Raw genomic sequence first — 14,224 nt, 5'->3', positions numbered from 1 at the left:
CATCACCCTGTGCGACACCCCAGTCAACACTGTTGAGTCCTTCCTGGGCACCTCCCAGGAAGGACTTCTCCCAGGACCTCAAGTGGGAACTGAACATCAGCTCCCTCACCAAAAAAGCACAACAGAGGATGTACTTCCTACGGCAGCTGAAGAAATTCAACCTGCCAAAGACAATGATGGTGCACTTCTACACAGCCATCATTGAGTCCATCCTCACCTCTTCCATCACCATCTGGTACGCTGCTGCCGCTGCCAAGGACAAGAGCAGGCTGCAGCGTATCATCCGCACTGCTGAGAAGGTGATCGGCTGCAATCTGCCTACCCTCGAGGACCTGCACACCTTGAGGACCCTGAGGCGAGCGAGGAAGATTGTGGCCGACCCCTCCCACCCTGGACACTCCCTGTTCCAGCTACTCCACTCCAGCAGAAGGCTGCGGTCCATCAGGACCAAAACCTCAACCTCATGGAAACCTTTCTTTCCATCTGCTACTGGCCTCTTCAACAAGGCCAAGGACACCCACTGACATTTATTGGGTGTGCTTTGCCTTCGGCAAGGGCACAACCTTTGTTCTCTCACATATATATTATTATTATTCTTTTTGCCCCCCTAAAACTCAGTCAATATTTGGCCTACATAGACAACCTAGGTGTCAAACGTTTCGTCCTGGTACCGATTGAGTTGCTTGTATTGGGATTTACGTTCCGTTGCACGGTTTAAGTAGAAATTACGTTTTTGTGTCGAAAAGTGAAGCTAACGGTGGCTAACTTGCTAACCACAGTCAATGACGCTACTTACGTCACTAACGTCACGAAAACTCGCGTGACTACCTCTAGCAGAATATTAGTTTAGCAGCTCGTTAACTTCTGGGAGATAGCTAGGCTAACTATAGCTTTACTGCAAGGCAGCTGCAGAAACGCCACAAGCAAAGAGGCCAGGTGATAACTATTTACTAATTTTACTTTGTGATATGACACACAATTGTGATGTGTAATGTACAATATAAGCTGATATTATTAAGGAAGTACATCTACTTTCGGAAACAGTAGTCTACTATTTCACTGAAGTATTAGCATCATGACATTAGCCTGTGTTGCCCGGGCAACACATACTACAGTGGTCTATGATGTAGCGTTATCTGTTTTCAATCGTTAAAATAAACATTCCTCACATATACATTTTCGTTGTAGGATTTATTCTGACATTAGTAAACGATTTGTTGGTGAAATTACCATTACCTGTGGTTTCAAACCAGTGTTGCTCACTGCAACGCTGTAGCCTACGCGAGACGCTACAAAAACATCTACACAGCTGTAGGAAGTCAAACGGCGACAGAACATGTTCGGCACTCCCCTTACTTAAATCAAAAGTCTATCTAACTACTAACCTGAACTTCATTGCCACAGCCTAAACGTTGTCAATCTGTTCATGAAAATAATTAATTTCAGTTTAAACCGTACAACGGAACGTTAAATCCAATTCAACCAACGCAATCGCTACCAAGACGAACACAGCAGTAGTCTAGTACTGTGCCGTAGTAGTACAATTTACCGGGGCAGCTTCTCCACACAGGGCTATATCGCTACCAGTGAGCTTTTTATGAATGAGCGATTTTCCACTGAATAAATGTCAAGCTTATTTACGTTTTGGGGGGCATATTTTCCGTTAGCAGATGGTACTGTTTGAATCGCGATTCCATCTTCTACTGCCGGGCAACGTCGTAGAATAATCTTCAAAGGGGGTTCTTTATTAATGAATGAATGCAATGAGTAGGCTAAATGCCTGAAAATATCATGAGAAGGGAAAAACTTAAAATGACGTTTAAGTCATAGAGATTAGGTCAATTTTTACACCGGTCTGCCCAATTTATTCGTTTTGTTTCAACGATGAGGCTGCCTCTTGCAGGGGAAATGAGAAGACATCTATTTCATTCTACACTTCACTCGTATTTTCAGTTGTAAATGAGCAGCAAAAAAAAAATGCTTTTAAATCTATGTCATCTTTATAAATAATAAGTATGCATTTTTATATAAAATATACAGAAATATCAGTTGTAAAAATGTCATTCAAAAACGGACCCCTGTGCAACCGACGCAAGCAAGCACACCCTACAATTTCTCCAGAAATTGTACCCTCTCTAGTTTACCTATTATAAGTCCATCGGACACCTATTGCACTACACACAAGCTACCTTTATCTCAGTATCTCATTTGCACTATGTTGCCCACTCATGCTGCTCACTCTTTTATTCTATTCTTATTTTTATATATATTTTAAATTGTTATATTTTTAGACTGTTTAGTTCTTAGAATTAGTTAAATTATTGTACTTTTACTTAATTTAAGATCTGAATATGTTTATTGTTTGCCTTCCTGCTACAGTACATTATGTGTTTGTGTAACATACATGGCAAATAAACTGAATTCTGATTCTGATTCTACTTCGGTGGCAAGAGGCCAGAAATCTAAGGATTTTATATAATGGACGACGAGTGATTCATCCTAGAAGTTGAGCAACACTGGGGAGTCAGATGGCTGAGCGGTTAGGGAATCGGGCTAGTAATCTGAAGGTTGCCAGTTCAATTCCCGGCTGTGCCAAATGACGTTGTGTCCTTGGGCAAGGCACTTCACCCTACTTGCCTCAGGGGGAATGTCCCTGTACTTACTGTAAGTCGCTCTGGATAAGAGCGTCTGCTAAATGTACTTACTGTAAGTCGCTCTGGATAAGAGCGTCTGCTAAATGACTTAATGTTAATGTAAATGTCACACTAGTTGTATGACACCACAAATCCATAAATAGCCTGCACATATTTGTATTTCACGAACTCGCCAATACAGCTGCTTCGCAGGTTCTATTCTGAAATGTTGTGAGGACAACTAGCCTGGTCGCGTTGCAGCCGTAACACATCCGGTGTGATTTGAGGTTGCGTCAAACTCGTGTTGCAGCCATTACGCGCCGCAGACACGTCCTGTGTGAATATGGGGTAAGCTGCCTTCTCGACCTCCTTCCTGCCAGACTCATTAGGATAAGTGGTGTAAGTCTCTAATATAGTGCCAAGGAGTGTTTTTCAGGAGATCCTGTGTAATATGAGTTTCTATTCCCAGATGTAGATTTCTCGGAAGGAGTCATTAGCTGTGTTCGACATCGGCTGCGGCTGGCTGCACCAATCTGTGAGAGTTGCTGCTTGCAGTCAAGGGGGAGTTGAAAAAGGAACCGTCAAGTCGGACGTTTTCTGCTTCCCGTGGTTTGCTGCGTTTACGTCAGTCATGTGAGTTTAGATAAAATGTCCTACTTATATAATGTATTTAAATGATGTAGTGTGCTTGATATCAATCAATCACGTTGTACCTTTTTTAATTAGTCTACTTAATGTTTTTATGTATTGTATAAGATGTAGTGATTTTTAGGGTGACTTTTTAACATTCTATCAAGGGTTACAGTTGAATTCATCATGGCTGATCAAGCGCTGTTTGCTTTCTGTTTCGCTGACGAACTGCATGGTCGCAAATGTAATTGTTTTCGCATTAGAACTTGCACGACCAGTGCACTGAAATTGGTCATTTTATGTATTGGGCTATAACTCTCTCTCCAATCTGCAGATTGATAATACAACCAGAACTCAACTAAACTTAGTCTTTCCGTTAGTGAAGAGGCGGACTGCAACATTTTCTTCAACAATAGTATTTCAGTCTGTCAATAAAGTTGTTTTTAATTCAATTGTACTGTTTGGGCCAGATTTGAGCATTAGCGAAACTGAAGGTGTCAGAATAAACACAAAACACACGTCAACGTTGTCGTGTATGAGTCTGGCCAATCATGAAATAGCTGTGTCGTCATAAGAGCTCCTGCAGTTGCTCTGGAGAAAATGCGCTGGCTGACCCAGCCAGCTGCTCTCGAATCGCTCTGCGGTATGTTGATGACATATGTCACAGTGACATGGCGTTGGCGCCGTCTCAAGTCGGACAAAAATTAGAACCGGCATGCACTGGTTCAAATCAGCCGCCTATTGGCGCCAGAGCCGCATGAAGATGAACACACCTATTAGGTGTGGGAGTCAGGTTCCAGACTGCGCCCTCTGCTTAGCCTGGCCCAATCTGACTATCATTCACAACACCCATGTCAACCTGGATAGAGATCAAGAACAAACTGTACTTGTTAAATATTGACTGAAGCAAAACGCAATGTTTTGACCTAGGTGTGTATCTACATATTAAAGTACAATGCTGTGACGTAACATTTTCTATTTGTATTATATAAAACATTTAAAAAAATATATTGACGAGTGTTGAGAGCTAGCCAGTTGATAATGGGTTCCCATAAGCTAGTCAACTATGCATGTCTGTATTATAACTGAGTGAATTTTGTTTAGGAACACTCTGTATATCACAGAAAGGTACTGTAAATCCTATTTACCTGAATGTAATACTTGTCAAAGGTTATGATGGGTCCAAAGTAGAAGAACGGCAGATAGAAGTTAAACTTGAGCAACTCCAAGATGCTATAGTTCCCTTCTCTCCGCTCACAGTTCTCCAGGGCAAAGCTCATACAGCGCAGTATAGTAAATCCACAGCCACCATAGAACAATACAGGCCTCAGCTCAAACGAGCCAGTCACAAAGCCAGCCTGCAGAAGAAAGAAAAGGGGACTTATTAATAGTCAATATGAGTAAATTACATTACACAAAGGTTAACATTTGAAATGATCAACATACATGTATACATTCATGCAAATATGTAAGGTCATATTTTGTATGTGCTTGCTGTGCTGTGCAGAACTTCTCTGAGATGTTCTCCCAAGCATAACACACCTGCCACGACACAAAGGGCTCACACTTGAAAGTTGCCAGGGTGGTGAGGCCCATCACAAAGCAGAGCCACCTGATTTTCACTAAGGAAATGCTGTAGAGCAGGATGCAGTGGGACAGGATGAGAGTGACATAGGTCCAGCCCATAGTGGTCCACACAGCCAACACGCCATATACCATGTAAACCAAGGACCTGTGCTGTGGGAGAGACAAGCAGTGTTGGTATTGCTTGGGCCAGGAAAAACCCTGTAAACCCCCAACGAACCCCTCAAAGCTATATGTATATATTCCTTTATCTTGACACAAAACTTGTTAACAACGCCTGCTTAATTTCTTTTTCCATAGAGTATGATATATCAATTGCTTAACTGTATTATGCAGTAAATCTGTATGGTAGCATCTAGATTTGATGAGTTTGTCCACTCATTTATGTTTTTTTATTCAATTTGTCACCCGCAAGTATATCTTATTAACAGTGGACGGAGGTCAGATGGGGGGTCGGATGGCTGAGTGATTAGGGAATCGGGCTACCAATCAGAAGGTTGCATGGCTGGGTTCGATTCCCAGTCATGCGAAATGACATTGTGTCCTTGGGTAAGGCACTTCACCCTACCCCACCCTCGGGGGATGTACCTGTACTTACTGTAAGTCGCTCTGTTTAAGAGCGTCTGCTAAATGACTAAATGTTAATGTAGTGGAGGATCATCCTCTGCAATGATTTTATTTTTTTACTTTTAAAAAGTTACACATTTTAGATAAAACTATACTAAATATATGTCACCAAAACATTTATAAAAATGGGGGGGGATACAAATAAAATGAATACAAATTACCGCATTAAAACTAAGCATCATGACACTTTGTATGATTTGAAATCATTCGTTATCACACTAGCATTTCATTATCACGCCACACAAATACACCACACTGAACTGTAAGTAAAGTTAAAGGAGACATGACATGCTGTTTTTGGATGCTTTTATATAGGCCTTAGTGGTCCCCTAGTACTGTATCAGAAGTCTTTTTCCCCGAAATTCAGCCTTGGTGCTGAATTTCAGCCACTACTAGCAGTCACACAAGGAGCTTTCCTCAGAACGCGCTGTTTTGGTGTCTGTAGCTTTAAATGCTAATGAGGAACGGAGGGGCGGCACCATGCGCTAATGTTTACAATGGATGTATCGCAATGGCTGTAGCCCTGTTGCTGTAAGATGCCTCGAATTTTCCCATTCTCATCTGATAACCCTGGTTTGCAGAGGTACACACGCAGTCATTTCAGTGAGGGTAAAGGCGGATATCGCGCGCGCCATAACACCTACAGTAGAACGGTTATCCAAATAACAAAGAAGTGTACAACACTCACGTTACAGCATGTGTATTCACACACATACTTGATGCTATCTACCTTTCCATTAGCGACAGTAACTCAGTTGTTAGCTGCAGAGCTAATGTTACAGCCACATTCTAAGGGTAGCAAGCTAGGTAACCATATACAGTAAAGCTACAAAATGATATAGCGTTAGTTAACTTACTTGTCCGAGGTTAGTAGCTGGACGAAGGAGAGTTAGTACTGATCCAGAATTTAATTTCAGTAAGGCCAGTTTTGTATCAGCTCAAGTTGAGGAAACAGTCGTGGCTGAAGTGTTTGGCGCAGACATACAAAACAAATGCGCCTACACAACTTCTGTTGTAGGCGCATTTGTTTTGTATGTTTGCATTTCCAGAGAAAATAAAATTAAGATAAGATTAAAAAGATTTTTGTTTTCCTTTGTACATCCAAACTGAGCAAATGTAATGCTTCGTTCGTTTGCAAGCCATGTCTCTCGAGGATAAAAACACTTGCACGGTCGTAGCTCAATTTCTTATGGGCGGGCCAGATTCTCTGGGCGGGCCAGATTCTCTGGGCGGGCAAAGCAGAGAGAGGGGAGGTAACCTTCCTCTTTGTTACGTCACAAAGAGGAGATTTTCAAACAGAAAAGAGCAGAGCAATAGGGGTTATGCCAAGCCCCCACCCCTCGCCCCTCGGCTTGAAGCAACGGCCCCGGTGGATGTAGGTGGTATTGCATTTCGTGTTTGACTTCCGACTCTTCCGGTCGTTTTTATTCTATTAACTCCAGTCAACATTTACAAAACTATCTCCCCCAATAACTTTTGTTCGATTCTCGAACCTGGCTCATACTACTAGCTTTTTCATAGAAGAATTTTTCCTGATTTTTGCTAAGTTTGAAACCAATCCGAAATGGGTAAACTAGCACCCCATTTATTTGATTACGTCAATAAAAGTTGCCTGCAAATGTGCTCGCGGATACTAACAGGGCACAAGCACAAAAGTTCACATTGGCCGATAGACGATTTACCTGGAGCTGAAAGAAATGGCTTGAGTTGCCTGCCTTGTTGTAGCAAGTTTAGCAAATGGTTGTCACACATACATGAAATGTTGTTAATATAGTTTATTACCGTTATTTTAAAATAGATTTGATTTTTCATAAAAACGTTCATGACATGATGGTAAATATTATATTATGTTAAGCGTGAGCATATTGTTGACATGTCTATCTGGAGCAAAGACGAAGATTAATAGTACTTTAACTGATAACCACAATAGGCAATGATATATATATTTAAATAATATTAGTCTTGCCTTCAGAAGCTTTTGTTAAACACACTCATTATTCTTTTTTTGATCGTGTCAAAGCCAGACTGCTTTTGTGGGAAAATGAAGGTCCTCAGTGACTATGTTTCACCCCCACTTATATCTGATGGAAACGTCTTGTATATAGTTCTGTTAATATGCCCCTTAAGGCACGTTCAATAAAATAGATTATATTTTAGACACACTTCTCAATTTATTACATTATTACCAAGTCTTGTTAGATCACGTTATATCCATTAATAGGCGTTTGGGTTAGGGTTAACCCTACAAAACCAATTGGTTTTGGGTTAGGGTTCAACCTACAAAACCAATTGGTTTTGTAGGTTGAACATATAAGACACACGCCACATTTCTACACTGATGTTAAATTGAAGGCAGTGTGATTTTTGTGGCATTTCGTTTGAATATAAAGTTGACTGTAATCTATGGTAAGTCTGCATTATGAAAGATTTCTGTTACAAAAATAACTAGAGAGGGTACCATTTCTGGGGAAATTGTAGGGTGTGCTTGCGTCGGTTGCACAGGGGTCCGTTTTTGACATTTTTACAACTGATATTTCTGTATATTTTATATAAAAATGCATACTTATTATTTATAAAGATTACATAGATCTAAAAGCTTTTTTTTTTTGCTGCTCATTTACAACTGAAAATACGAGTGAAGTGTAGAATGAAATAGATGTCTTCTCATTTCCCCTGCAAGAGGCCTCATCGTTGAATCAAAACGAATACATTTGGTAGACCGGTGTAAAAATTGACCTAATCTCTATGACTTAAACGTCATTTTAAGTTTTTCCCTTCTCATGATATTTTCAGGCATTTAGCCTACTCATTGCATTCATTCATTAATAAAGAACCCCCTTTGAAGATTATTCTACAACGTTACCCGGCAGTAGAAGATGGAATCGCGATTCAAACAGTACCATCTGCTAACTGAAAATATGCCCCCCAAAACGTAAATAAGCTTGACATTTATTCAGTGGAAAATCGCTCATTCATAAAAAGCTCACTGGTAGCGATCATTGTCAGTAACAACGCAAAATGCGATATAGCCCTGTGTGGAGAAGCTGCACCGGTAAATTGTACTGCTACAGTACAGTACAGTAGACTACTGCTGTGTTCGTCTTGGTAGTGATTGCGTTGGTTGAATTGGATTTAACGTTCCGTTGTACGGTTTAGGCTGAAATTAATTATTTTCATGAACAGATTGACAACGTTTAGGCTGTGGCAATGAAGTTCAGGTTAGTAGTTAGATAGACTTTTGATTTAAGTAAGGGGAGTGCCGAACATGTTCTGTCGCCGTTTGACTTCCTAAACAGCTGTGTACTGTAGATGTTTTTGTAGTGTGTCTCGCGTAAGCTACAGCGTTGCAGTGAGCTACACTGGTTTGAAACCACAGGTAATGGTAATTTCACCAACAAATCGTTTACTAATGTCAGAATAAATCCTACAACGAAAATGTATATGTGAGGAATGTTTATTTTAACGATTGAAAACAGATACATCATAGACCACTGTAGTATGTGTTGCCCGGGCAACACAGGCTAATGTCATGATGCTAATACTTCAGTGAAATAGTAGACTACTGTTTCCGAAAGTAGATGTACTTCCTTAATAATATCAGCTTATATTGTACATTACACATCACAATTGTGTGTCATATCACAAAGTAAAATGAGTAAATAGTTATCACCCTGGCCTCTTTGCTTGTGGCGTTTCTGCAGCTGCCTTGCAGTAAAGCTATAGTTAGCCTAGCTATCCCCCAAGTTAACAGATGCGAAACGAATGTTCTGCCAAAGGTAGTCACGCATGTTTTCGTGACGTTAGTGACGTAGTGGCGTTAGTAATGTCAGTGACTGTGGCTAGCAAATTAGCCACCGTTAGCTTCACTTTTCGCCACAAAAACATAACTTGAGCCTAAACCATGCAACGGAACGTAAATCCCAATAGAAGCAACTCAATCGCTACCAAGACGAAACTTTTGACACCTAGGTTGTCTATGTAGGCCAAATATTGACTGAGTTTTAGGGGGGCAAAAAGAATAATAATAATAATATATATGTGAGAGAACAAAGGTTGTGCCCTTGCCGAAGGCAAAGCACACCCAAGTAGAGAGGGTACAATTTCTGGGGAAATTGTAGGGTGTGCTTGCTTGCGTCGGTTGCACAGGGGTCCGTTTTTTAATTACATTTTTACTAGACTTACAGTAAGTACAGGGACATTCCCCCTGAGGCAAGTAGGGTGAAGTGCCTTGCCCAAGGACACAACGTCATTTGGCACAGCCGGGAATTGAACTGGCAACCTTCAGATTACTAGCCCGATTCCCTAACCGCTCAGCCATCTGACTCCCCAGTGTTGCTCAACTTCTAGGATGAATCACTCGTCGTCCATTATATAAAATCCTTAGATTTCTGGCCTCTTGCCACCGAAGTAGAATCAGAATCAGAATTCGGTTTATTTGCCATGTATGTTACACAAACACATAATGTACTGTAGCAGGAAGGCAAACAATAAACATATTCAGATCTTAAATTAAGTAAAAGTACAATAATTTAACTAATTCTAAGAACTAAACAGTCTAAAAATAAAACAATTTAAAATATATATAAAAATAAGAATAGAATAAAAGAGTGAGCAGCATGAGTGGGCAACATAGTGCAAATGAGATACTGAGATAAAGGTAGCTTGTGTGTAGTGCAATAGGTGTCCGATGGACTTATAATAGGTAAACTAGAGAAGGTACAATTTCTGGGGAAATTGTAGGGTGTGCTTGCTTGCGTCGGTTGCACAGGGGTCCGTTTTTGAATGACATTTTTACAACTGATATTTCTGTATTTTATATAAAAATGCATACTTATTATTTATAAAGATTACATAGATTTAAAAGCATCTTTTTTTTGCTGCTCATTTACAACTCAAAATACGAGTTAAGTGTAGAATGAAATAGGATGTCTTCTCATTTCCCCTGCAAGAGGCAGCCTCATAGCTGAATCAAAACTAATAAATTTGGCAGACCGGTGTAAAAATTGACCTAATCTCTATGACTTAAACGTCCTTTTAAGTTTTCCCTTCTCGTGATATTTTCAGGCATTTAGCCTACTCATTGCATTCATTCATTAATAAAGAACCCCCTTTGAAGATTATTCTATGACGTTACCGGCAGTAGAAGATGGAATCGCGATTCAAACATTACCATCTGCTAACTGGAAAAAATGCCCCCAAAAACGTAAATAAGCTTGACATTTATTTAGTGGAAAATCGCTCATTCATAAAAAGCTCACTGGTAGCGATCATTGTCAGTAACAACGCAAAATGCGATATAGCCCTGTGTGGAGAAGCTGCCCCGGTAAATTCTACTACAGTACACTAGACTACTGCTGTGTTCGTCTTGGTAGCGATTGCGTTGGTTGAATTCGATTGAACGTTCCGTTGTACGGTTTAGGCTGAAATTAATTATTTTCATGAACAGATTGACAAAGTTAAGGCTGTGGCAATGAAGTTCAGGTTAGTAGTCAGATAGTTTCACCTATTGAAAGACTTTTGATTTAAGTAAGGGGAGTGCCGAACATGTTCTGTCGCCGTTTGACTTCCTAAACAGCTGTGTAGATGTTTTTGTAGTGTGTCTCGCGTAAGCTACAGCGTTGCAGTGAGCAACACTGGTTTGAAACCACAGGTAATGATAATTTCACCAACAAATCGTTTACTTGTAATGTAATGTCATAATAAATCCTACAACGAAAATTTATTTGTGAGGAATGTTTATTTTAACGATTGAAAACAGATGCATAGACCACTGTAGTAGCTATGTGTTGCCCGGGCAACAGAGGCTAATGTCATGCTAATGCTTCAGTGAAATAGTAGACTACCGTTTCCGAAAGTAGATTTGGGCCTACTTCCTTAATAATATCAGCTAATATTGTACATTACATTTCACAATTGTGTTTCACATCACAAAGTAAAATGAGTAAATAGTTCACCCTGGCCTCTTTGCTTGTGGCGTTTCTGCAGCTGCCTTGCAGTAAAGCTATAGTTAGCCTAGCTATCCCCCAAGTTAACAGATGCAAAACGAATGTTCTGCTACAGGTAGTCACGCGTGTTTTCGTGACGTAGTGACGTTAGTAACGTCAGTGACTGTGGCTAGCAAATTAGCCACCGTTAGCTTCACTTTTCGCCACAAAAACTTAACTTCAGCCTAAACCATGCAACGGAACGTAAATAAAAATACAAGCAACTCAATTGCTACCAAGACGAAACTTTTGACACCTAGGTTGTCTATGTAGGCCAAATATTGACAAAGATTTAGGGGGGAAAAAATTAATAATAATAATAAATATATATGTGAGAGAACAAAGGTTGTGCTCTCGCCGAAGGCTTGAGCACACCCAATAATATATATGTGAGAGAACAAAGGTTGTGCCCTTGCCGAAGGCAAAGCACACCCAACTATTAAGCTTTCTTTGCCTGGCGAGAACAACAACGGAGCTAAGTGTTCATGTTAACAGTTTATTTAATCCTATACAATGCGTTGGAAATCATACTCAAATCACGAAGAAAAAAAACGACATATGTGATGAGTTCCATCTAGAATAGCCCTATATTTAGCCCTATAGCCTATTTCTAAAAAACAAGTGAAAGGAATACTATACAGTGACAGCATACATTTCCTTAAAGTTTGCATCATGTCTCTGATTCTTATCGGACTTGTACCACATTCTGCCACTGCAATGCCTTAGCTCACACGCTCGCAACCATATAAATCTATGCTCGCGACTGGTTGTCGCAAAGTATGACGTGTACAGCTAGTTGCAAGCGTGCACGAGGTCTCGGAGCTTGGGAAAAAAAGAGCCACTGTTTAAAGCTAGACCGGAAAAGTAGGAAGTGGAAAGATGGCGCGGTCCAGTTTCGTACTCTCGCTTGCCTCACTGCGCCACTGAGCACTTTTCATAGAAATGAATGGGGACGCCATCTTGGAAGACAAAAGTTGCTTCCTCTAGTTATATTAACTAGAGGAATTTTTTTTCTCCTGTTGAGAGTTTTTTGGGAGTTTTTCCTTGTCTTCCTTGAGGGTTTAGGTTGGTTGAGGGGCAGTTCTATGGGCATATGTGAAGCCCTCTGTGACATGCTTGCGTGTAAAAAGGGCTATATAAATAAATTTGATTTGATTTTGATTTGATTAACTCTATGGGTTATGCGCAACATTCTTCCGGGTTCTACAAAACAGATGTAACTACTTCCGGCCGTCCGCTACTGAGGTAAACACAGCGTAGTAATGGCCACCTTTGGTGTTTACAGGAGCTACCCTTAATTACAATTTCCGATGTACACCGTATTGCCAAACGGACGTCCAGAGCTCCGAGTACTCTGTTAGACAAGGTATTTAAGTTTTACGCCTCCTCATTTATTCATAATTATAAAGGTATGTAATATATGTAGCTTTTGCTAATGGCATCAGATATAGCGATAGTGTTAGCCTAGCTAACTATCAGTAGTTAGTTTAGACTTGTATGCTATCAGTAGTTAAGTCTTTTATTTTTGCTCACAGACGATTAAAACAGTCAAACGAAGACTGCATTTTAGCGATGGGGTTATAGTACCAACAGTATAATTACTACGATGTCCTGTGTGTTTATGCTGGTCAACCGTTATGTAATCCATCTGACTGTAGGTCTAATGTGTCGACTGTAGGTCTAATGTAGACTGCTGTTCTGGCAGGTGTTTCAGATTTCTAAAATATTGTTAGAATAATGATAAAAGTACTGAATGGATGAATGCTGTATCTTCTTGACCACCAGTTTCAAACAAAGACAGGTTGACCGGTACTATCAGTGTCAGAGCAGCTTGTCACAGGTCCATGCAGAAGAATAAAAAACCACACAGCTTGAGAGTAGGCTAATGTTTAGGGATGGGTTTGGGTATTCTGTTCAATTTTGCAGTCTGTTCCAGTTCAATGACTGCAGCATAGCATGCGTTCATCATGCGTACATTACAACTGCTTTCATTTGACCATGAGCATGTTCTCGACTATGTAAACATTCTTCTGAGACACTTGATAAATGGCTATAGTCTACCTGTTAGTGGAGAAGTAAGGTAATTGGGGCAAAGTTGATTGACAGTAAATCTTTCTATTGCAACATATTTGGTATGGTATACCTCACCTCGTATTGTAATAGACTTGTAGGAAACCCCTTGTCAACAAACTTACCCCAGCAACTTTACTAGGCCAATTCTTAATTCAGCGGTATCTGAATAGTAGCAAAATTCACTTCAAAAACACTTCAAAGGATACATCAGTATCAATGTTTGTCTAATTGTCTCTTTGTGTATTTTACACAGATAGTGCTACGTGATTCAGAACCTGTCGTCATGACCTCCAGTCAGTGTTCGTGCAAAGCTGGCACAGCAGTGTGTAATGACACTGCTGCACTGCTCTTTCAGACAGCTCATTACTCAGAGCTCAATATCCAGGTTGTCCCCCCTGTTCATGCCTGCACAGAAACTGAACAACAATAGCACAAGCCCAGAACTACAGTAAGGGTTGAGGCAAATGTACTGTATATGTATGTAAGAGTTAGGCTATGTATGCAGCAATAACAATTGTAAATTGCTAAAAGAAAGTATTGTGATCTAAGGTCAGAAGCATTTTGAGGTGCAGCGTAATATAGTGGAGACTCAGTTTATTTTCCGAGCGGTAAATGGGACTGCACCCGACTACATCAAGTCTCTCCTCCAGCCTTACACCCCCACCCGCCAACTATGGTCTTCTTCTGACAACC

General features: G+C 40.4%; 1 protein-coding gene across 4 annotated transcripts in view; it reads right to left on the bottom strand.

The window, feature by feature from the left end:
- The window catches only part of hhatlb (hedgehog acyltransferase like, b), a 147,199-nt gene that overhangs the window by 112,996 nt on the left and 19,979 nt on the right, over positions 1 to 14,224 (bottom strand). For all 4 annotated transcript variants that reach the window (XM_062480289.1, XM_062480288.1, XM_062480291.1 and 1 more), the window contains 2 exons: positions 4,806 to 5,000; positions 4,412 to 4,621 (listed from right to left, as the gene is read on the bottom strand). In XM_062480289.1, the coding sequence (XP_062336273.1) occupies positions 4,412 to 4,621; positions 4,806 to 5,000 (405 nt within the window). The remainder of the gene's footprint in view (positions 1 to 4,411; positions 4,622 to 4,805; positions 5,001 to 14,224) is intronic.

The sequence above is a fragment of the Osmerus eperlanus genome, chromosome 15 (genome assembly GCF_963692335.1).
Source record: "Osmerus eperlanus chromosome 15, fOsmEpe2.1, whole genome shotgun sequence".
In the NCBI taxonomy this organism is placed as follows: Eukaryota; Metazoa; Chordata; class Actinopteri; order Osmeriformes; family Osmeridae; genus Osmerus; species Osmerus eperlanus.
This window is presented reverse-complemented; position numbering and strand designations above follow the sequence as displayed.